General features: G+C 36.1%; 1 protein-coding gene across 1 annotated transcript in view; it reads left to right on the top strand.

Annotated features, from left to right (window-relative positions):
• Positions 1 to 25740, top strand: part of SHB (SH2 domain containing adaptor protein B) — a 341443-nt gene that overhangs the window by 97480 nt on the left and 218223 nt on the right. Inside the window, exon 2 of the mRNA XM_044660889.1 lies at positions 21495 to 21615. Coding sequence (XP_044516824.1) covers positions 21495 to 21615 — 121 coding nt within the window. The remainder of the gene's footprint in view (positions 1 to 21494; positions 21616 to 25740) is intronic.

Here is a 25740-nt window from a genome sequence, read left to right on the forward strand (position 1 = left end):
AGGATTTTTTAAGTAGGCCATTATATCATCTACAAAGAGTGATAGCTTAGTCTCCTCATTGCCTATTTTGATACTTTCAACTTCTTTTTCTTCTCTAATTGCCACTGCTAGTGTTTCTAGTACAATGTTAAATAATAGAGGAGATGATGGGCATCCTTGTTTCACTCCTGATCTTATTGGAAAGGCTTCTAATTTGTCCCCATTGCATATGATGCTTGTTGATAGTTTTAGGGATATAGTATAGTATTTATTATTTTTAGGAAAGGTCCTTCTATTCCTATACTTTCCAGGGTAATTATGTGCATGGTTTTCCTAATGTTGAAACATCCTTGCATTCCTGGTATAAATCCCACCTGATCATGGTGGATGATCCTCTTGATCACTTGTTGGAGCCTCTTTGCTAATATTCTATTTAAAATTTTTGCATCTATGTTCATTAGGGAGATTGGTCTGTAGTTTTCTTTCTCTGTTTTTGATCTCCCTGGCTTTGGAATCAGTACCATATTTGTGTCATAAAAGGAATTTGGTAGGACTCCTTCTTTGCTTATTATATCAAATAATTCATATAGTATTGGGATTAGTTACTCTTTGAATGTCTGATAGAATTTACTTGTGTTTCCATCAGGCCCTGGCGATTTTTTCTTAGGGAGTTCTTTGATGGCTTGTTCAATTTCTTTTTCTGATATGGGATTATTTAGGTATACTATTTCTTCTGCTGTTAATCTAGGTAATTTGTATTTTTGCAAATATTCATCCATATCTCCTAGATTGCTATATTTATTGCCATATAATTGGGCAAAATAGTTTTTAATGATTGCCTTAATTTTAAAATCACCCTAGACAATATAAAATACTTAGGAATCTATCTACCAAAACAAACACAGGAATTATTAGAAAACAACTACAAAACACTTTCCAAACAATTAAAACTAGATCTAAACAATTGGAAAAATATTGATTGCTCATGGGTAGGACGAGCTAACATAATAAAAATGACCATTCTTCCCAAATTAATTTACCTATTTAGTGCCATACCTATCAAACTACCAAAAAACTTTTTTACTGAACTAGGAAAAACTATAACAGAGTTCATCTGAAATAACAAAAGATCAGGAATATCAAGGGAAATAATGAAAAAAATGTGAAGGAAGGGGGCCTAGCAGTACCAGATATTAAACTGTACTATAAAGCAGCAGTCATCAAAACGGTATGGTACTGGCGAAGAGACAGAAGGGAGGATCACTGGAATAGACTTGGGGTAAGTGACATCAGCAAGACAGTATATGATAAATCCAAAGAGCCCAACTTTTGGGACAAAAATCCACTGTTTGACAAAAACTGCTGGGAAATTTGGAAAACAATATGGGAGAGAATAGGTTTAGATCAACATCTCACACCCTACACTAAGATAAATTCAGAATGGGTGAATGACTTGAATATAAAGAGGGAAATTATAATAAATAAATAAAATAAAAAAAATAAAAAATAAATAAGTTAAGTGAACATAGAATAGTTTACTTGTCAGATCTCTGGGAAAGGAAAGATTTTAAAACCAAGCAAGAGTTAGAGAAAATTACAAAATGTAAAATAAATGATTTTGATTATATCAAACTAAAAAGCTTTTGTACAAACAAAAACAATGTAGCCAAAATCAGAAGAGAAACAACAAATTGGGAAAAAATCTTTATAACAAAAAACTCTGACGGGGTCTAATTACTCAAATATACAAGGAGTTAAACCAATTGTATAAAAAATCAAGCCATTCCCCAATTGATAAATGGGCAAAGAGACATGAATAGGCAATTTTCAGGTAAAGAAATCAAAAGTATCAACAAGCACATGAGAAAGTGTTCTAAATCTCTAATAATTAGAGAAATGCAAATCAAAACAACTCTGAGGTATCACCTCACACCTAGCAGATTGGCTAAAATGAAAGAAGGGGAGAGTAATGAATGCTGGATGGGGATGTGGCAAAACTGGGACATTAATGCATTGCTGGTGGAGTTGTGAACTGATCCAACCATTCTGGCTGGCAATTTGGAACTATGCTCAAAGGGCTATAAAAGAATGCCTGCCCTTTGATCCAGCCATAGTATTGTTGGGTTTGTACCCCAAAGAGATCATAGATAAACAGACTTGTACAAAAATATTTATAGACGTGCTTTTTGTGGTGGCAAAAACCTGGAAAATGAGGGTATGCCTTTCAATTGGGGGATGGCTGAACAAATTGTGGTATATGCTGGTGATGGAATACTATTGTGCTCAAAGGAATAATAAACTGGAGGAATTCCATATGAACTGGAAAAACCTCCAGGAACTGATGCAGAGTGAAAGGAGCAGAGCCAGAAGAACATTGTACAGAGAGACCAATACACTGTGGTAAAACCAAATGTAATGGACTTCTGTACTAGCAGCAATGCAATGACCCAGGACAATTCTGAGGAACTTATGGAAAAGAATCCTACCCACATTCAGAGGAAGAACTACAGGAGTGGAAACAAGATAAACAACTGCTTGAACACGTGGGTTAAGGTGGACATAATTGAGGATGCAGACTTGAAATTACCACACCAATGCAACTATCAACAATTTGGAAATAGGTCTTGATCAATGACACATGTTAAGACCAGTGGAAATACGCATCAGCCATGGGGGGGGGGACCTCGGGGGGTGAAGGGGAAAGTAAGAGCATGAATTATTTAACCATGTTGCCTTTTCTAAAAAAGAAATATTAATAAAATGTTAAAAAATATCTCTGGGATATAAATCCAGTCATGGTATTACTAGATTACTGGGCATGCATTCTTTTAAATCACTTTGGGCATGATTCCGAATTGCCTTCCAGAATGGTCAAATCAATTCACAACTGCACCAAAAATGCATTAGTGTCCCAACTTTGCTGAGTCCCCTCCAACATCTATTATTTCCCTTTATTGTCATATTGGCCACTCTGCTAGGTATAAGGTGGAACATCAGAGTTGTTTTGATCTGCATTTCTTAAATCAGGAGGCATTTAGAACATTTTTTCATCTTTGATTTCATCATCTGAAAACTGCCTATTCATATCCATTGGCCATTCATCAGTTGGGGAATGATTTGAGATTAGATATTGTGAGAAGTGGAACCAGGAGGTGGGATTCTTATGCTTTGTGGATAAAATAATTTATTCTAAAAGATAGACTACAGATATTGTACAGAAAGTCTGGGCTACATAAAAACTAACTGCTTTCTTTGTAGCCTCTCAAGGTCAAAAAGTAGGAAGGACAAGAAGATTAAATAATGTGAAAGATAAGATTTCCTTAGACATTGGCAGCAGAGATGATGACCCAATGCTATATCCAGAGCTGCCAGGCAAGAGGAAGGTATGATTATGAATCATGAAAGAATGGCTTAAAGGCTTTTCTGAATTTTTATATGAAGGAAGAACAGAGGTATACCTTTCAGGGGTGTGGTTTCAAAAGAAAATTGTGAAGTGATTGAGAGTGGCTTGGTAAACTCTAGTAAGTTTCTCTCATTGAAAAGAATCCAGGGGACAGCTAGGTGGCCCAGTGGATAAACAGGAGGTCCTGGGTTCAAATGTTGCCTCAGATGCTCCCTAACTGTGTGGCCCTGGGCAAGTCATTTAACCCTGTTTGCCTAGCCATCATCCATCTGTTTTAGAGTTGTTACTAGAACAAAAAGTAAGAATTTAAAAAAATAATAATAATTCAGAATTATACAACAGATGTATTACTTAAATCCTGACAATTTGCTGAGAGCTATATTAGGGGCAGGGAAAATACAGAGTTTAGTTATGACTTGGACACTGCTCTCAGGTACTCTGCAGGCTAGTAAGAAACCATGTCTCCTGTTTAGTGTCTAGAGAATTACAGAACAAAGTTATATGTGTGAGGTAAGTGATTATTTCTGGGAGTAGGGCGCATTCAATGTCATAGGTTCAAAGTGCTTCCTGTGTGCAAGGCACTTTACCATGTGCCAGGTATGCAAAAACAAGACAGTTCCTGCCCTCAAGGAGTTTATATTCTATTGGGATGGGGAAATCCAACATTAACACAGATAAGTAATAATGATGATGGCAATAGCAACCATAATAATAATAGTTGGCATTTATAGAATACTTTAAAGGTTTGCAAAGCACTTTACCTATGTTATCTCTTTTGAGCATTATAATAGCTCTGAGAAGTAGTTATTATAACTTTTTTGCAGCTGAGGAAACTAAAGACAAAGGACTTAAGGTCACACAAGCTAAATAAATACCTGAGGTAAGATTCTAATACAGATTTTGCTGAGTACATGTCCAGCACTCCCAAATCCAGTTCACTTCAGCAATTACACAAATAATTTTGAGAAGTTGGGAACAAGGGACAACTAGGTAGCCCAGTGGATGGCGAAGAACAAAGAACAGCTAATTAGCACAGTGTATAGGGCTGCAGACCTGCAGTTGGTAAGACCTGAGTTCAGATCTAGCCTCAGACCCTTCCTAGACTGTGTGACTCTGGGCAATTCACTTAATCCCAATTGCCTAGCCCTTACCTCTCTTCTACCCCAGATTTGATACTAAGCCAGATTCTACAGGTTTAAAAAATAAAAAGTAAAAGAAGAAATGGACAGGACCAGGAAAGACATGCAAAGAAATGCAAAAGATGTAGATAGCACTAATCCGAATCAAGAAAGGCATCATGCTGAAGAATCAAGAAAGGCATCATGAAGGAAGTGTTTTTTGAGTATGACTTTAAAGAAAGTATAGGAATTCTTTTGGCAATGAGAGGGAATGATCTTTCCTAGCTCCCTGGGTGAAAGGAATTCTGACTTTCCAAGATATCAGTGTCATAAGTTCAAAATATAACAACTCCTCCCTGGGTTCTGAAAATCTGTAAATGTCAAACTTGAAAATAAGGTATCAGGAAAACTATTTTTCCCCTGACTGTTGGGCTATCCATAAACTGACATAAGTGGGCTGGTCCTTTTATATCATGTCAGTTACCCTCATAAGATCAGTTAAAAGCATTTGAGTGGAAAGATTAGAGAAAGAGCCTTGTAGGTTGAACTCTGAATGGAGCTGACATGGGCTATAATTTGCTCTGCATTTTTCCTGGCAAGTTTGGACATGTTAAGAGTCTAACATTGTTTTCAGTCGAGTGGATATGGCCACAAAAAGGGTGGGTCCTTGAAAGCCCAACAGTGACCACTTTAAACATTTCTTCCATCCTTATGTGTTGGCCAAGCTTGTCAGGTTTGGTAAATATAGCCGAATATGCTTACTCCAGTGAGAGAGGTGGCTTAACCTCAAGCTCTTACAGGAGTGAGTAGTATGAATAAAATGCCAGGACAAGTGAATCAGCATATCATCTTGAATACTGTAAGCTCTTTAAAAAAAAAAAAGAAAGAAAGCATTTTAGTTTTGTGGAAAAGTGGATTTTAAAAAAATCTTATATATCTCTTACCTTACTAGTGATTTCCATCAAATAATCAGAATATTAAAACTTAAACTTCCGTGTCAGTTGTTTTTTAAAACCAGGCTAATGCTATATTGTACAAAATGAACAGACATGGGACTAACTAGAAAAGTTTGCCTATGGTATTTAAAGAGTTTCTTTTTATGTTTTGATTATGTGTCCATCCTTCTTTTGTTCGGTTCAGATGAGAGTTTTTCTTTTCCCTTTCTTAATTTCCATGACACTTGATTCTCTTCCTTTCAGAGGTTACTCTCCCATTCTCCTTTCCTTATACCATCATACATGTCCTGTCCTCTCCTAATTGGGTATAACCCAAGCTTTATTCTGGGCCACCTTTTCTTTCCTCAAATTATACTCCCTCTCCTAATGATCTCATCTGTTCTCCGATTTTCTGTTATCTATGCAGGTGACTCCCAGATCAATACATATCCAGCCCTGCTTTCTCTCCCAAGTTTCAGTTCCATTTGACATTTCCAACTGGATATTATGTAGACATTTCAAATTGAACCCACTGAAAACAGAACTCACTGTAGCTCCTCTTCCCCCAACTCACCCTTCTCCCTAACTTCTTTATTTTTCTTTTGGATACCAGCATCTTTCAGTCACTTAGGCTCATATCCTTAAGGTCACTCTCAATGCTTCTTATCCAATCAACTGTCATGTTTTGTTGATTCTGCCTCTACAACATGTCTCACGTGTGTTCCCTTTCCTAAATTTTCATAATTGCCATCTGCTTTCGGGCCCTCATCATATAGCAACTGAACTATTGCAATAGTTTTCTGATTGTTTTTCTTTCTTTGAGTGTCTTCTTTCTTCATGTATTCCTTCACATAGCCACCAAAATAATATTCCTAATGCATAGGCTTGACCTTGACACTCTCTCTGTTCAGGATGCTTCAGTCATTTACCTATTACCTCTGGGATCAAATGCAGGCTCCTCTTTTAGATATTTAAATCCCTTCACAATCAAGATTTTGAATGCCTTTTCACTTATTATGTAGTGCTCTCTTTCACATACTCTAAATCCAGACTATTCCCATGCCTGCTGCCCTTCATATTGTTGTTGCAGGGTTTGCTCCTGTCTCTCCTCTTCCACAACATTCCATGTCACTCTGTTTGCAATTCCATGTCACTCTGTTTGCAATCTTGTCTCCCTTTCCAAAACTCTCTTTCACAATATCTACCTCAGTACCATGGTGCAGACACATCATACCTGAAATTCACTCCCTCCTCTTTCTCCTCCTCCTCCTCTTACTTGTTAAAATCCCTAGCTTTTCTCAAAACTTAGGTCAAGTACCATTTTCTGAATGAGGACCTTCCTAATCCCTTCCCCCTGTATTTCCACACCCCCAAAAATTACCTTGTATTTATTATGTATACTATTCACCCCTTATACATGACTCCCTTCCTCTCCAGTACATTGTAATCTCCTTGAGGGCAGAGAATATCTTTTTTTGTCTTTTCATCTCTTGTTCTTTGTCCAAGGCCTGACAAGTAAGCAATTAATAAATGCCATGTGATTTATACCACAATTTTTATATTTATTGGGGAACTTCCTCCATGTCCATTGATTGTTATACTTATTCGGTTATTTGTTTATATTTTATATTAAAACATGTTTAGAAGATAGTCATGGCTCATTTATTAAAGGCTATAGAAATCCTACTTCAAACACTTTCTAACTTTATGACCTTGGGCAAATCATTTAACTTCTGATTGCCTGATAGAAGGATCCACTGGGATGGAGAAAGAAAACCACTCTAGTGTCCTTCTCAAGAAACTCCATGGATATCTATGGTCCATGGAGTTAGGAAGGCACAACTGAACTACTAAACAAGAAGAAAAAAAATGTATGTTTATATATTCTTTAATAATATAAATTAGTTTATTTTCTCAATCATTCTCTCTGAAGATCATATTGATTTTCTCATTCTTTTTATTTCCATCATCAAAACAAAATTTCAGAAATGGCCTGAGTCTTCTTTTGAGGTAGTATTAATGGAGTGTACCGTTACCCAACCTCCCTCGTAGGTCTCTACTCAGACTACTGTTTGAGTTATTTTCATTCTCATTATCTTAAGTTCTATTGTAATCCAACTATATTTTAGATATTTATTTGTTAATTATTAAAAGTGCATCTGTGAATTTATCTCACTCTTACATCCCAATTCATCAGATGTTATTTATTTAATCAAATGGAAAAGCCTTTCCTTTCAATTGTTACTCATCTCTCCCTTTATAGTAAAACCCTTAATAACCTAGTATTAAAGAAATATTATGGTTAAATGAATACAGAATTTTATTAACAATATAATCAATAACAACATGTAACTAGTTACAATAGTGTAGCTATCAGAAGGATCACAGCCAGTCATCTCTATCACTTTCCTGCAGATGACTCCTTTCTAGAAACACAGTTCCACCTTTCAGTTCATTTAAGAAACAAAGCAGAGACTCTTTTCATTAATTCTCTTAATCCTCCCCAAAGAACAAGGTTAAAATAATTCAGTCAAGGAAGAAAACCTCTTCCTGATCTTTTTCAGGGTTTTTTCCTCCCTTCTCCTAAGCCAGAATAAGAAAAACTACTTGGGCTTTTCTTAAACCATCATTCATAAATCTCTACAGACCAACTTCCATAAAATTATCTTTATAATATTTCTTCATTAAATAACAATTGAGACAGTTTTCCCCAGAAGGAGGTTTTCCTTTATTTTCATTTTCTCTGTTTTCCCAATAGTTTCTCCTAAACCATGTGTATTCATTCTCTTTTCTCAAAAACTGCCAACCCTAAATGCAAAATCCTAACCTATTGCTTTGGCTCTTAAAGGAACAGTCACAAATTACTGTTATAGCCAATGTAGGAGAGACTTCAGAACAAAGTATTATATAAATATGTAGGCTGCTTTGCCTTTAACAAAGATAAAAACTTCACTTTGGGGTTACCTTGTGTCTTTCACTCTTTTTACCTAGTTTCTCTTTCCTCCTACTCTGGTCTCCCCCTACTCCCTTCTCTGAACCAAGCTTCCATGATCACCTTTAATGATTTTGTTAATATAATATATAAACATTCTCATGTTGTTAGCATCCATTTTTCCCTAGTTATCTTATTTTATTTAACTATTATCTTAGAATCTATACTATGTATCAGTTCCAAGGAAGAAAAGTGATAAGGTCTAAGCAGTTAGAGTTAAGTGACTTCCCTAGAGTCACACTGCTAGGAAGTATGTGAGGCTAGTGTCTTGGTTATTTTAAATACTTGTCTTTTTGACTGAAAGGAATGTTTGTTGTAGGAAGATGTCCTTGAAATAAAAATATTTCTCTGAAATCTTTTCCAAGTGTGTTGGCTTCTAAAAATATCCACTTCCTATCTTAAAATAAAGTATTCTTTTTCTAGGTCTGAGGGTTATTAACCTGGAGATCATGAACTCAAAAAATTATGATGATTGTATTTCAATAGAATCAGTTTCCTTTGTATTCCAATTTATTTCATTCATTTAAAAACATTCTGGGAGGGGATTTACCAGATGACATAAAAAAGGTTAAGAACTTTAATTCTTGACAGCCAATTCTGGGTTCATGGATCACTTTATTAACTTTATAACTGTTATTATTGTTCCAATTTCTGCCATCCTTTCTTGTATTCTTTAGAAAAATCCACACTAATCCTGATTGCATTCCCATAGTAAACTATTCATTTCTTCTTGAAGTTTGGGCAAGATTTTACCTTTATATTTGTAGCTTTGTTGTTTACATGATGTATAGACATTTTGAGTTCTTCCTTGTGAGTTCTTTCTCTTTCATTTCTTTGCGTATATGTGTGTAGATGCATGTTGCATATGTGTGTATGCTCCTATCTTATATACATGTGTATCTCCTATACACACATGTATATACATGTGTGTTTGTGTGTGGAAAAAGTTTCCTATTTGTATTTTACTAATTGTTTTCACTAATTCTGAGAAATTTTCTTGGACATAATATAGTGTCCCAATTCCTTTTTTTCCTCCTAGGATGTCAATACTCCCTTAGGTTGTATCATGATCTAACCTACAGGTCTGTTGGCTGAATCTCTGTATTTTCCAGTAGCATGGATAATTGAATGATTTTGTTTGAGTCTATATTTCCAGCTGGTCTACACTATGTGAAATTAGTTTCCCATTGTATAAAGTCATTGTTTGCTGCTTCTGTGGATTTTTTTAAAGTTTTCTTTTGTTAGTCTCCATTTGTCCATTTTCTTCATTTTTTAATGGTTAGTGTCTTATTTTTTAATGGTTAGTGTCTTAATTTTTGCTTAATTTCCTCCCTTAATTTATTATCCTCTCATTCTTTTGTATTTTTCTGATCATTGGAAATCATCATTTATTATCTTTGTGTTATTTACCCATCTGAGGACATATGATTCTGATAGCTACAATAAATTGTATTGCTATGTCTTTGATTTGTTTGTTTGTTTATTTAATTTTAGCAGCAACGGTCTAGGAAACCTTTGAAAAAACATGCTACATGCTTGATGTTCTTTGTGCCTCCACTAACAAAATTAGAGATTATTAAAGCAGTGATGAAACAGTGGAGTTTTGAGTTTCCTTTAAAAAGAAATAGTCTAATAACTAAATAAAGAAAATAAGACCAGCATCCCCATATAACTTGCATCATTGGATCCCATTTTAGCCCATATTAAGTCCATTCTGGCTGTCTTGAATTTCAGAACCTGAATCCTGAAAGTTTAAATGTCCTCATAGAATATTTTCTCCCATAAATTGAGATTTCTTTTAAATAATCTTAAGGAGATAGGGGAGCCTCTATTCAAAATGATTGATAACATTTATATAATGCCTAAAATTTTTCCAGATTACTTTATAGACATACATAACTTTCGAACCTCACAAAATGTTTGGGAGCTATGTACTACTGGTATTGGTATTTGCTTTTTTCCCCTTAAACGACAAGAAAACTCTTAAGAGCCCAGAAGCCTCCCTGTTAGTCACTCATTTAATAAATGTCTACAGGAGGAATATGAACACAGAATTTTCTGAGTTCAAGCCCATCATTCTCTCTGCTATGCAGGTTATGTGCTTTATCTTTAAAGCTGGGCAGGCAAAAATAGTTATGGGCAGCTAGAGTCAGAAAATTCATCTTCAGGAATTCAAATCCTTGCTCAGACATTTACTACTGCTATGACCCTGGAAAAGTCACTTAACTCTCTTTGTTTCAGTTTCCTCATTCAGTAAAATGATCTGAAGAAAGAAATGACAAACCATTCCAGTATCTCTGCAAAGAAAAACCCCAGACAGAGGTCATGTGGAATTAGACATAAATGACATGACTGCACAATTTGGCCATGTACTCTTGTTAAACTCTGGAGATATAAATATAAGCAAAAAGAAAGAATCCCTGTCTATAAGCATCTTGCTTTCTAATGGAAAAAACAATACATGGACAGGAACTGAAAGGCTGTGGGTTGGAGAGTTGCCAGGAGAGAGGCATGGCACAAAAATTGGCAAAGTCAAAAGCAGAGTAAGGAGGAGAATGTAGCTTTAACTAGTCTGTTCTCTCCATTGTGAAGGACTCAGAAGAAACTAAGTAGTGGAAGAAGGGGGCTGGAGTAACAGAGAACCTGAGCTCCTCTACAAAATAGAAACCTCAGGAAAAATACAACAATGACAGGGGGATTTTCCAGGGTAAGATAGCAGCTGAGGAAATATGGGAAAAAATCTATAAAGATGCTTCTTTTATACCCTTTTGACCTAGCAATATTTCTACTATGTTAGTAACCCAAAGAATTAAAAAGAGAAGGGAAAGACCCACACATGCAAAAATCTAGCAGCTATTTTTGTAACAACAAAGAAATAGAAACTACAGTGACATTCATCAGTTAGGAAAGGACTTAAAAAATTATAGGTTTATGGATGTAATGAAATACTATTGTGCTGTAAGAAATGATGAAAGGGATGATTTCAGAAAAACTGGTGATAAAATTGTTAAGAACTAATACAGAAAGAAGTGAGAAGAACCAAGAGAGCAATTTATACTCTAACAGCACTATTACAAAGACAAAAAAGAAACCTAATCAATGCTGTGACACATCATGATTCTTGGGGATGTCTGAAAAAGTATGTTATCCATCTCCTAGGAGAAGGGCGATGGACTCAGGATCAGAATTAAGCATATATTGTTTGAATTTGGCCAATATGGAAAAATGACTCTGCATATGTTTTAAGAGTTTGGTTTTTCTTTTTTTTTCCAAAAGGAAGGGAGAGAATATAGATTTTTTGTTAATTAGAAACAACAACTGAAGATCCTCTTTTGCTTTGGAGTTTCAAGATTGCAAAGCAAAAACAATTTCATTAATTTAAATGCTCAGACAAAAACTATATATGATAAGCCTTGTCAAGCATTATTCTATACTTTTAGCATGAGGTGTTAATAAATATGTATATGTAATGACTATATAATCAATTTAATGTGGCAAAGTGCCAATTAGGTCAAAAGATAAAGATACTATAATTCTCCAGTTGCAGTTACTTTCATTTTTTGAAAAAGTTCCAGTAGGTAAACTGAGTAGTAAATTGTTTGACTCAGCATTAAAATAGATACTCAGATTTTTACTATGAATTCAGTGTATTTTGGGATAGAAGCATAATAGCACAGGACTTGGAGCTCTAGAAAGCAGCTATGTCCTTCTGGACAGTTCAGCTGCCAGGCCTGTAGGTACAATCATTTAAACATGTATAAACTTGTGAGATAGCTTTCTAAGTTATGGACTCCTTATCTTCTCATCACTTCCTTTCTCTCAGGAGATCATAATTTCTTCAGAAGTCCCTCCATTCTGCATCTGATGTACTTTGTGGGCGAAGACTCCACCTTACAGTCCAATTAACTCTTGCTAACATGGAATGATTACAAATAGGAAAGCTTTTCTCTGAAGCCAGTGCTAAGATATATTGTGAAACTTGGCAGAGTAGTATTGTAGGGCCATGATGGACATTCCCACAAAATAATATAGCAGAGAACTAGCAAAATCCAAACTCTATATCATCCTGGGGTGGGGAGGGCCCTTCTTAATAACCTTTGAATGGTCAACACCCACTATGAGTCCACTAATGTGACTTTTCCCTACATCTCTATGATCTCCATATTGCACAATCTTGGATCTGGTCTGTGGGTTTCACAGGATGATGCCATTACATTAGTGTCTTAAATTATACAGATGGGAGGAGAAAAAACCCTCTTGGGTCATTCAGACTTCCTGAGCTGGGAAGGTAAACGGAATGCAGAAACATGCAGTAGAATGAAGTAATGCAGCTTTCTTGCTTCACATTAAGAAGAGAGCAGTATGCTGAAAAATCACAGAGGAACAATTCAGAAAATTGTTTTTCAGACTTTTTTTTCTACCAAAAACAATTTATTGAGGACACTTTCTTTTCAGCTCAGAAATATGTATTTCCTGATCGTAGATCTTATTGATCTAGTTCAATGCCTAAAAAATACATAAGAATGCCTAATAACAGTTAGTCAGTTTTTATGCCTACAGTAGCCATTAACCTTTATGATTTATTTGATTTTATGAGTATAGGATACATTTAATGAAGACAGGATGAAGCAGACACTGTGGAGCACTTAGAACTTGGTCAGACATTGAAGACACCAATGTCATCCTCCACATAACAGGCCATCACCAATCATCTTGACTTTCATCTGTTATTAAAAAAAAGCGCCTAGAGAGATATAGATATACAGTGATGTGAATGTATCTATGTATTCTCCCTAGTTGCAGATGATGGAGGAACACCAACCCCAATCACTCTTGATAGTTGTTATAATTTCCCCTTTTCTCTAACAGTTGCCCAGGGAGGACCCTGAAAGGTTAGGTGGATGGGTAACCCTTTCAGGTCCAACCTGGGGTTGGATAAATTATTATAGGGCTTTTGATTTGCCTTGGATCACGTTTGTTATCTGACTGCGTTGACTCCCTCCCCAAGAGTCGTGATATAATGACCACTCAGGAAGGTACTTGTTAAACTCTCTTTATCTATAATCTGTAATCAGGGAAAGGATAAACGGGATAAGGAATGGGGATTGGAGACCCTGTCAATCTAATATCTATAACTAGTTGACAATCAGGACTGCAGGCTATTGATTTAGTAGAAGCTGGAACTTTATTCTCCACTACACCTCTGGCCCAGCCTGGCCACAGCCAAGCCAGAGAATAAGGACTGCTGTTGATGCAGCTGTGTTGGTGATCTTATTCTCTCAGCTTTCTCACCATCAGTGTTTGTTGATGCACTAGTTCTCACAGTCTTCAGGAAATATTCACATTCTTTCTACCCTCTTCTTCATAGACCTCCCAGCCTCCCTTCACCACCCAGAGACCTAAAGACCTAAAAAGCTAGAAAGATCCAGAGACCTAACAACCTAAAGAGCCCAAAGACCCAAGCCCAAAAGACCAAAGACCCTTCCAAGTGGCTGTCAGGATTATTTATATTGCCAGGCCAACCGATGTTTGCCCCTGGCTCACGGCACCTGGGAACATTCCAATGTCTTCCAACTGCCTTCCCTGTAATTCAAGGTGGCATCCATCATTTCCCAGGATATGAATATAACACACCTTGCCACCAGACTTGAATGACTCTGAGAGTGAAGTTATTGACTTTGTAGGGCTTTGCCTTACTTAAATCCAACTCACAAGCAAGTCAAAACATCATCCTGTGAGATGGCATTGGTCTTTTCAAAACAAAGGATAAATAATAATTGTTTGAAAAATTTTTTGTGGTATGAATGACTGAACTTAGTACTCTATATTTATGATGGACAATAAAAAGCAACAGTAAAAGCAATAGGCATACAAAGCACCCTGGATGATCTTCCCAGGCTTGAAATTTTATTCTAAAAAATATTTCCTGATATATGTGGCTTTGCAATTCATCATCTAGTATAGGATTTTGAACTCAGAGTTGTCCATCATTGGAGGCGTCTTTGTAGAGACTGGGAGAAGTGGTCTGGATAATGACCTCTCAAATTCCCACAAACTCTTAAGTTTCTATGACTTTAATTACAGTAGGTGCCAAGTAAATGTGTCTTGAATGAGTGAATATCATCATTTCCAATCAAGATGAGCAAGAGGTAAAGTTACGAGTTGAAAATCATATGAAAGATTTAGAAAATGTTTCACATTCAGAACTTATGTTGTATTTGCATTTACTTCTTTTAATAGTATCTCCAACACTTAGCACAGTAACTCACATGTAGTAAATAAATGCTTTTTCATTCCTTTGTTGTGAGACTGGATATAAGACATTAAATACAACTCAATATCTGCAGAGGGCTACAGAAAAGCACAAGAAGCTAGGTGCCACTGATGATAACTCAATTGAGAACATGGGGAAAATAATAACTTGTTAATTTATATCTGCTGAAAGCTAACAACATAGTGGTGAGTCATAGTCAGAATAGAGTCAAATATGAATTCTTTATTGGTCCTTTGTATATAAACACTATTCATGTCCCAGACATAGAATAGAACACACATGTAGAGTGTTAGGAAACATTTTCCCATATCTCTCATCTATGCTACTAGTCTCTTCTTGACCTTTTTTCTCTTCTCTTAAAAATTTTTTTTTTTTTACTTTCCTTCTTTAGAATTGATACTAAGTATTGGTTTTAAGGCAGGAGAGCAGGAAGGTTTTGGCAGTTGAGGTTAAGTCACTTGCCCAGGATCACATAACTAAGAAGTGCTTGAGATCAAATTTGAACTCAGGACCTCCCATCTCCAGGCCTGGCTCTCTGCCTACTGAGCCACCTGATTGGCCCCTGGCATCTTTTCCATTAAGGCAATCAGTGGTCTCAGTTGTGCCCCCTTGGCAGCTCAAAGTAGCCCAATGCAGTAGGGATTCTTTACTCTTGGGTTTGTGTGTACACAAAAGTTCTTTTTGATAACTGTATTTCAACATATTTAGTTTCCTTTGAAATAATATGTATTCTATGCATTTAAAAATGTTATTTTGAGAAGAGTTAAAAAGTTTCTTATTGCCCAGAAGAGGATTCATGACACAAAAAAAGATTACAAACTCCCTGCATTACAGCATCTCTCTTAAGTCAGCCTTAAGTTGCAGTGCCACTTATGCTAATAATTATTCCCCCTTCCTTCCTTGTCAAGCCCTTATTTAATGCTTTCCTTTCTAATAGAAAAAAAAATCTTATAAACTATTTTACAATAGGGTGTTACTAATGGAGGGGAATTGGGCAAATCCTAACCTGGAGAAATTAATTCCTCATGCTAGGATTTCAAACCCTGTGTCAAGTAGGGAATATAACTGGGTTGGTGGACCTTCCTTGAACTACTGATATCATAAATTTTGGTGATTGATCATTCCTTAAAAGACTGTCCCTGGGGCAGCTGGATGGCTCAGTGGATTGAGAACTAGGCCTAGAGACGGGAGGTCCTAGGTTCAAATCTGGTCTCAGACAATTCCTAGCTGTGTGACCCTGGGCAAGTCACTTGACCCTCATTGCCTCGCCCTTACCACTCTTCTCCCTTGGAACCAAAACACAGTATTGATTAATTCTAAGATGGAAGGTAAAGGTTTCAAATTAAAAAAATAAAAAAGACTGTTCCAAAAAAATTTAAATTTATCATCAATATACTCATCTGTCTTTCCATTTTCTTTTTAATCCTTGTAGCTCATCCACTATATATGCTAGCTGCATTCTGCTCCTCACATTTCTGCATCTGACTCATTTGCACAATTATCATAATTAGTCAGATTTCATAAGAGACAAAAAGTAGTAGAAATTGATACACAGTTCAGAGATGTAAAAAATTTCATTGTCATATTTAGGAAAGCAAAGAGGCAGATATTCTTAAATCGAAATCAGATTGTAAAGAGATGGTCTTAATGAGTGGTTGTGCCTGTAAAACAGAAGTGGCATTTGATTAGAATGTTCCAACAGGAAATATTTTGCTTGTAGTAGTGTTAGTAAAGCTAGTCCTCTCAGTATTCTTTGTAAAAATAACTCTTTTCTGCCAATAGGCACAAAAGCTTTGACCTACTCCTTTTTTCTTGTCTCTCCTTCGGCACTCAAGTAGCCTCACTCTAGGGAGCTTACCATATTGCAGCCAAAGCTTTTTCAAACACCCAGTGGGCTTTTGGCCAGTTTGGGAAGTTTGATTTCAAAATTCCACTACCTTAGCATTGGGAAAATGGGGTTTACCAGTATTTTTATCACTGGCACCTTTCATTTGTTAAAAAATGGAGAAAAGAGAATACCTGGCTTTCTGTTGGTCAAGTTGCTTGATTAAATTTGGGGGACTTAGCTTGTTCTAGCATGTAGAACTTATCTATGAGATTTAAAACAAAGCATAGTGGGAACCAAAGTTGACATCATGGGACAGTACTATGATTTTCATGAACTTTAAGAAAAAGGATCTATAGTTTCTTACCAGCCAAATATAAAGAAAATCCTTACCATCAAAAATCACCACAAACAAAATTAGACAGCATTTATTGGTATGTGTAATACCTTGGAAATGGTACCTGGCCTAAATAAGCAGAAAGTTTACTGGACTTTTTATAAGCTTTATAAGCAGCTGATTGCATTTTAAACCCAAAGCCTGGAAGTGATTGTTTCAAAAGGGAGTTGAAATCAAATTTAGTATCTGATGAATTTTTAAGACCATTCTTGACTATAACTTCCCAATTAAAAATTCAGAAACAAACTCTTAAGTCTATTTTAGGAACTTTTAAAAGTCTTTAAACTATAATAAAAATCCAAGCACTTTTTTAAAAAATGAAAGCATTTGCAAGTGTCAGCAGGTGTAAGTAAAACCATGTGTCAGTGAAGTCCAGCTGCTTTATAGAATCTAAGAATTTTTAAATTCTTATTTAAATTGAAATAAGGACTATAGACAGCTGGAGGCCCTATGATGCCTCTGATGTGTAGATCAAATTCTAATTAGAAGATACAGGTAGAACATGTTATATAGTCTAGCTTCCTGGGTCTCTTGTAAGGGAAAAAAATGAACAACGGCTTAAATTATACTGTACAAGTCTCAGTATTTTCTATTTATGCAGCTCTTCATATTTTAGCAGATATATTGGTCTTGAGTGAATACAATCAAAATGTTCTTCTCTGGCTTCCCAATACCATCCTGATAAGTAACAAATTTTCTGCCCTTTAAAAAATACTTGTCCTTTTTCTCATTTTCCCTCCATGTCTCTATTCTGGGACTCCCTGACTTCCTTCAAGACACAGCTAATGTCTATCACTTTTGACAAGAAGCCTTTACTGTTCCAGTTATTAAACTTAGTGCCTTAGATGATGTCATCTTCAGTTGATGCTATACAATTCTTATTTTTATTCTACTGTTAGAATGTTATCTCCCCCATTAGACTTTGAGCTCCTTGAGGGCAGGGACTATTTTTTTTTCTCTTTTTGTACAGGTAATTAATAAGTGCATTCTGACTTGACATGAGGAACTGTTGTTGTATGTATGAAGTAGGCAAAAAGGAAGATAAAGAGTCAAGAGAAATGAGATCAGATCCCAGGGAGAAAGTTCATCATTTTATCCATTCTGCCTTCTGGTCTCTTGAACTCTGAAAGATGTTACCATTGTACTTAAACCAAATCAGCATCTGATATTATCCTGTTTGACAGCAGTTCATGTGTATAATTTTCCCCCTAATGTTTTCTGCAAATGGCAAAGTAGAAATATCAAATAAAAGACATTATCCACATTAGGCTCCTTTTCTGTTTCATGTCATTTTAATGCTGTTATTTTAAAGAAAGGAGACTATTACAGTGTCAGCATCTGGAATAGGAGCATAGCAGGGAGCCCGAGATGCTATCCATCAGTTCTTGACAAGGCGGCATCAGGAAAGTAAATGGATGGTGTTTTAGCTCTGGGGCTTTTACAGATAAACCTGCTCTTGTTCTGAGGAGAAATTACTGCTGCCTGATGCACATTGTTGTCTTTGTGTAAAGTGCACCCAGCGCTGACACCCTCTGACAGGACTGCTGATTACAGCTCCTGCATACATTACTGACAGACAACCTGTGGTATTTTTCATTGAGTTCACTATTAAAGCTGCAATAACAAGCCATTCATTTCAGTGGTTAAGTAAAACAAAGGGTCCTTCATTTTTTTCCCTTCCTCTTCACCCATGTCCATTTGCAAGTCCCACAACTGTCTTCTAGGCTTAGTCTAGGTGCCACCTGCTATTGGGCATCTCTGTCTCTGTCTGTCTCTATCTCTGTCTGTCTCTCTCTTTTCTCCCTCTGCCCCCTTTCCCTCCCTTCCTCTCTTTCTCTTTCCCTCTCCCTTTTTCTCCCCTTCTTACTTTTTTGCCTTAAGTTCCCTACTTTTCTCCTTCTTTCTCTCCCTCTTTCTCCTTTTCTCCTTTTCTTTCTCCCCTCCTCACTTCTCTCTCTTAAACTCCTCTCTTCTTTCTTTTCTCCTCTCTCTCTCTCTCTTCCCCTTTATTTCTTTCCCTCTCACTCCCTCATCTTTCTCCCTCCTGCTCTTTTTGCTTCTCTTTTCCTCTCCTTAAATTACACTATCTTTTCTGTTTATATGCCATGTCTCCTTTCCCCCCATTCCCTCAAGAGGACAAACTCTACCAAGATAGAAAATTTTTTTTCTTTGTATATATAATGACTTCCACATTTTTCTCCCACTGACCCAAATTGGTCTGGAAAACTCCCACTGTGGAAACTCTCCATTAGTACAGATTGGGACCTCTTCTGCCATTTGTAGTCTTTGCACATAATAACCACTTAATAAATGGCTTTTCATTTGTTTCATCCATGCATTGGAGAATAATCTGGGATCCTGGGTCAGTAAAGGACTTGCCCAGGGTCATAGCCAGTATCATTCAGAGAGGCAAGACTCAAACCTATTTCTTCCCATATGTGTCCTTCCTTTTCTCCATTATTCCATCCTGCCTCTTTTGTTGAACAGTATAGGTCCTGGACAGATGCTTGTTGAATTGAATGTAAGTCAAAAGGATGTCAGCATTTAAACTTTGTATTTCAGGCCATATAACTGAAGGGTTAAAAATTTTCTCTTACAACTAAAGGCGGGGGAGGGGATCTTGCTTTAAAGTGATAGAGAAACAAAGCTTTTCTAGATCTTAAGCTTTAAACTCCAGATGTGAATCACATGTCTTACAGGTGGTAAGGGTGAGGATGCGGAGTTTCCTGTATAACTATAGGATATATTATAAGGAAGATGAGATGAAAACGTGGCCTAAGGTACACTCTCTAATCAACTGAAGACTGCTCTTAAATGTTGAAGGCTACGCTGACAGGAAAGTTTCTGTCTGCATGAACTTTTCCAGTTTCTGATGTGATTGTGGTTGGCATCAGTCCTCAGGACCTCAAGTAGCTGTTGTTTTCCCATTGCTTTGTAATTTGGCTCTTGGCATTTTCATTCATAGATAAAGAGGGGGTCTGGGAGTGGTGAGGCCAAAAGGGCCAGAGTCCTTAGAAGAAGGTTTGTTTCTTTTCCCATTAATGCTATTGGCTCTGTGATAAGCACAATGCTTAAAACTGTATGTTGGGTAAGAGGAAGCCACCTTTTAGTTCAGTCTCTAAGGGTTTTATTACAAAAACATTATGAGATTTTATCTTTAGTGATTATGAGTCTCTACATGTATGCATTGTATAGATGAACTTGAGTTCAAGTATGCCCTTGAGAAAATGGAAAAATGGGACAGTTTGTGAACTTGATAAATCTGGAACATGAATAATTTAATTTTGTTATTTTCATATTTTGTGTTTGTTAAATTGGAAATCCAAATTGTTTCCTTATATATTACAATAATATATTATTATAGTAATTTTTATTTATTTGTAATGTTATGTCACATATTATATGTAATTTTGATGGGTTTTGATACCTTTTGTTTTAAAAAGTTATTTATAGAAATAAACTCTCTTCTTCTTCCATCTTGAACCCTCCCTTTAAAATTTTTTTAAGCAAATACATTTTATACAGTAAGTAGGTCTGACAGTGATTGAATTCAACAATAAGCGTTTATTAAGCCCCTATAATATTCTAAATACTAGATAAATACAAAGAATGAAAAACAAGGTATAAAACTTTCTGCCTAGTTGCCTGCTCTCTGTTAAGAATAGGGAAATGTTTCATTATCTGTGGTCTGACCCACTTCCTGCTTTCTCATTGGTTAGATCTTATTATTATAATAACTGTTAAGGTTGGAGACACCCCATAGATTATCTGGATCAGCTCCCTAATTTTACAGAGGATGAAACTAAAGTCCAGATATGGTAAAAAAAATTTGCCCAAGGTCACATAGGAAGTAAATAGTATATTCAAGATTTAAATTCCAGGTCCACTGATTCCAATTCAAGAATGCTTTCATGAGAACTGGTACCCAAGCCTTGTTTCATCATCTGCTGGGAAATGAAAGCAGTTGAGAGGAACAAGAGCATGAATATTGCTTGCAGAACCTGGCTTTTTTTTTTTTTTACGATACTATCATTAATATCACTAAAGTCATAATGGAATTCTTTGGATTCCTCTTTTTTTACTCTGTATCTGTTCATACATATCTTACATGTTTCTTTAAATTCATTATATTCGTCATTTCTTACTGACTAAGAATTTTCCCTAACATAAAGATACGATTTTGAGCTATTCCCCAATTAATGGGCACATACTATGTTTCTAGTTCTTTGCTAACATCTTGAGGTATATGCCTCATATGAGAATCATTTAAAAGCATAATATTCTCACTAAATTAATCTCTGACAACCCAAGAGATAATTATGTTCCAGATTTGATAGGGTGGCAAGGGGATAAAAGAATGTTGTACAGTAATTACTGTCTGAGAAGAATTTATATTTGGGGGCTCTCTGTGGTTGAAAAAGAAAAGAATGTTTTAGAAACTGGGAAATATGCCTCTGGGGATTCCCTTTTTTAAATTTTATTCAGCATTCTATGTTTTTATGCCCAATCTTTGGTTTCAAAAAAATAAGCAAAAGGTGACTGTAACACAAATGAAATTTTTCCCATTTCAGGTTATCATTGCTGACGATTACTCAGATCCTTTTGATGCCAAAAGTGAGCTGAAGAATAAAGCAGGAAAGGGGGAAAGCACTGGCTACATGGAGCCCTATGAAGCTCAGAGGATCATGACAGGTAAGAAATAGCCAGCAACCCCACAGATAAAGAAATCAGACAGCAAAATTCAAGTTAGAAGTGTTGGATAAGTCGGTAGCTGCCATGTTTATGTGCACATGCAAGATTTAGAGCAGGATCTCATTTTTCAAATGAGTTTATCTGATTTGGTCTCTCCTAAAGAAAATCAGTGAAAGCCCTTCTTAAATTGTGAGTGTGTTCTGGAGGAAGAAAACAATTCCCAGAGAAGAATTTGGTTGCAGCAGAGAGATAGGGAGAGAGACAGAAAGACTTTATAAAGGAACTCAGTTTTCCCATTGATTGTTTTCCAGTAATATGAGGAAGGATATTTAAGTGCTAGCAGAATATACTGAAGTAATCTGGTAGAGATTTAGGAAACTACATTATGTTTTTAAGGCACCAAAATTTTATTGTTCCTTGATTTCTCTTAGTGTTTGTGGTGTGTGTCTTTGTCTCTCTGTGCCTTCAAAAAAATTTTTTTTATTTCTGTGATTTTTGAGACTTCCTCAGGAAACACTATTTTTTGGAATATAATGCTAGAATACATTGCAAAAAGAATATGGCAAAGTCTTAACTTTTTCATATTGTTTTATGCAATATATTAATTATGTAATAATTTTATTTTTATAGAAGTCAGTTTTATAATGACTTCTATAGTGATGTCACATAACAAAGAGTCAAACTTTTTTATGAAGTATTATAGAAGAGAGAGATTGAACTCAGATTTTTAATCAGACATCCTTTGCAAATACTGATCTTCATCCTTTTGATTTCAATCTTAACCTTTGAAAACCAACTTTTTTGAGGAGTAAATGGGCAAAGGTGAATATGTACTATAAAATCTAGGCTAAAGAACTAAGCAATATCTAGGAGTCTCCTAGACATTCTTTTAATATTTAAGAAAAATTTGCTTTATCATCAGAAAATTAAGAGGTAATGATGCTCCTTTGATGAATGTAAAAATTGTTTTAGATAATTTTTGGAACTTTTTTGGTATAGGGAACGCCTGATATAAATTTCTACAGATAGAAATTGGGAATTCATCTATTAACTTAGAGCCTTTGAGAATTGCTTTGGTCAATGGGAGTTTAAGTGACTTGTCCAGCTAGTATGTGTCAGAGGCAGGATTTGAATCCAGACCTTGAATCCTTCTGGGAGTCTGGTGTAGTGAACTGTGTGTTAAGTCGGGAAAACCCAGGTTCAAATTCTTCCTTTTATACTTAACCACATTTTTCTCATCTGTAAAATAAGGGAAATTGGACTTGAAGGGTTAAGTCCTTCTAACTCTTTAAGTCTATGATCCTATAACTTTCCCAGCTCTAGAGCTGATTCTCTACATGAGACCATTCTATCTTTCTATAGATACTAGTTTTTAAATACTATTATTTTATACTAGATAGACACTCTCAAGTTTCCACAGAATTCCAAATCTGATCTCTTACCCCAGTGAGGAGGTTGATTCCAAGTTCTCAAAGGCTTGTGCCAATGATGCACAAGCTCTGACAAGTCCTCCCAGACTGAAAAGACTTTGAATATGTGCCCAGTGATGAATTGTATGTCTGAGAGAACCAGCCTAGCTAGCTAAGTTAAGGGAAGCTTCATCACCAGAGGGTTGGCCAACAGGTAAGGAATTGTTTTTGGCTATAGCAGCAACTCCTGAATCTATCGGCTGCGTCACTGAAGGTTTGTAGTTTGTGATCATGGAGAGAGTATTCATACCAAATCATGAAAGTGTTGAGTTATGTACAGGAAGTAAAAAAATTCACATATAATACTAGTTCATCATTTCAGGATCATTTCTCTTTTTGTAGAGATGAGGAACTCTGGTTCACTCATCCCTTCTTTTGGAGAGAGAACTTTGAGGAGCTACATTGCAGCTTAGCTTCAGGGTCTTAAGAGCCATTGCAGCCACTCTTTCTTGAGATGGTTGGGGTTTGGGCTCTCCAAACTTAAGAGCCAGCCACCATTGTAGGGGAAGTTATTTGGCACAATTTGTAATATGAGATTGGTTAAAAAATTCATGGTTGGCAAAGGAGGCTGGGTTTTGAAAGAAGAATTGGGAAACTTGGATTTATGGTATAAGAACCTAGCACTGTACCTAGAAGTAAGTTGGTCGTGTTGAAATGCCTCAGTGTGTCCTTTCCTATCCCTTGCTTGCTCCCTCATATGGAGGTAAAGGGACATTTTATGATGTCCCCTGTACCTGTTACAGGACTGATGATGAAAGATGGGCAATGTTTAGGGACTCCATTCTTAGGACTGGGAATAGCAAGTAGGGAAGAAGTGATAAGATGATGTGGGGAATAAGGCATATCCTGATATTCTGTACCTCTGTCCTTCTTGACCTTTCTCTGAAGATCTTGACATTTTTAATCATCTTATTCTACTTACTCTCTTGTCTATAGGTTTTTGTTTTCCCACCTATCTGAGCACTCCTAAGTCTTTTTTTCTATTTTCTTTTTTTTAATGTTTAAAATTTTATTTATTTGTTACATTTAAATGCCAGTTAACTTCCTCACTCCCACCCTTCCCCTCATCAGAGAAGGCATTATTTGACAAAAAGACGTGTTTTTATAAAACTATGTCTTACATATTTCTATTTTATATCATCTATCTTATCTATTCTATTAATTACCAGTTATTTCTATGGATGAAGACATGCACAAGTTATTCTTCAAACAATAGTTCTATTGCTGAATATAATGTTTTCTTCATTTTATTCATCATAATTCATGTAGGTCTTTCCATGATTTTCCAAAATAATTTCTTATGTATAATTCCTCTTGCACGGATGTCCCACAAAATTCTTTTCCAGACCCACTTTCCCCCATACTATATAATTTCATCAGGTCCAATGAGTATTATCTCCATGTACTTGATTCCCAGATCCCTTTCCACAGTTTTTCCTCTCCTCTCTGTGTGTCTCTCTCTGTCTCTCCCTCCCTGCCTCCCTCTTTTCTCTTTTCCTCTTCTCTCTGTCTCCTACATACATATAAACACTTTTCTCTCACACACGTTTTAAAGTCTCCTATCCTGCATCTGCAACTGAGGGAAACTGATTTCTGTTTCAGCTGCAATACAGTGGCTATTTTTAACTTGTCCCTGCCTATCTGCATCAGATCTGGTTGGCATAAGAGCCATGAAGGAGCAAGGTTATTAGGAAAGTGAGATTTTTTTAGCAGTGAGACTTCTTGTAAAGTATATTCACTTGGCTGTTCTGCTTTCTAAATAATGTCAGTCAGGTTTTAATCAATGAGTTTTCTTTTCAAAATATCACGAATATTTTAAAGAAGTACCTGTACCTGATCCATGAAGGACAACAGCTCCTGTCCCCTTTCGATACCCTGAAAGTATCTTTGGAACATCCTTTTTTCCCATAGAGCAAATGTATTGAAAGGCATATTTAAAGTAGGCTGATGGTGGTTGCTCTCGTTGTATTATTTGTTATTGACCCATGAACAGCTGTAGGATTTATGCCTTGAAATCTGTTTAGAGGTATGCCATTAAAAATAAACCTGAGAAAACCATGACTTTTCTGGTTGAAAACTACTTTTGATTTCTGTTTTGCTTATGTGTTGTTCAGGCTAATGCAATTTTTAAAAAATGATGCTTGGGGGGGCAGCTGGGTAGCTCAGTGGATTGAGAGTCAGGCCTAGAGACAAGAGGTCCTAGGTTCAAACCCGGCCTCAGCCACTTCCCAGCTATGTGACCTGGTAGGCAAATCACTTGACCCCTATTGCCTAGCCTTTATCATTCTTCTACCTTGGAACCAATACATAGTTTTGATTCTTTGATTCTAAGATGGAATGTAAGAGTTTTTTTTAAATAAAATAAAAAATGATGCTCAATTCAATGATGTGATGATAGCTATGAGAGCAGAGTAAAACAAATTTGCGGGATCTTTACATTCTCCCTATTTACTTATAGTTCAAATTCTGGATTAATAAGCAAGGATAGCAACAGCAGCCACTGAAGGAAACTCTTTACTTCTGTCATTTATTTAAATAGGCCTCTCTCTGAATTATATAGACTTTTTCCCCCTGTTTCCAGTTTTATTCATAGACTGTATTAAAGGTTCTTATTTCTGATGAATAACATGAATGCGAAGAAGGAACAAAAAGCTTC

Source organism: Gracilinanus agilis, chromosome 1 (assembly GCF_016433145.1).
Source record: "Gracilinanus agilis isolate LMUSP501 chromosome 1, AgileGrace, whole genome shotgun sequence".
Taxonomy (NCBI): Eukaryota; Metazoa; Chordata; class Mammalia; order Didelphimorphia; family Didelphidae; genus Gracilinanus; species Gracilinanus agilis.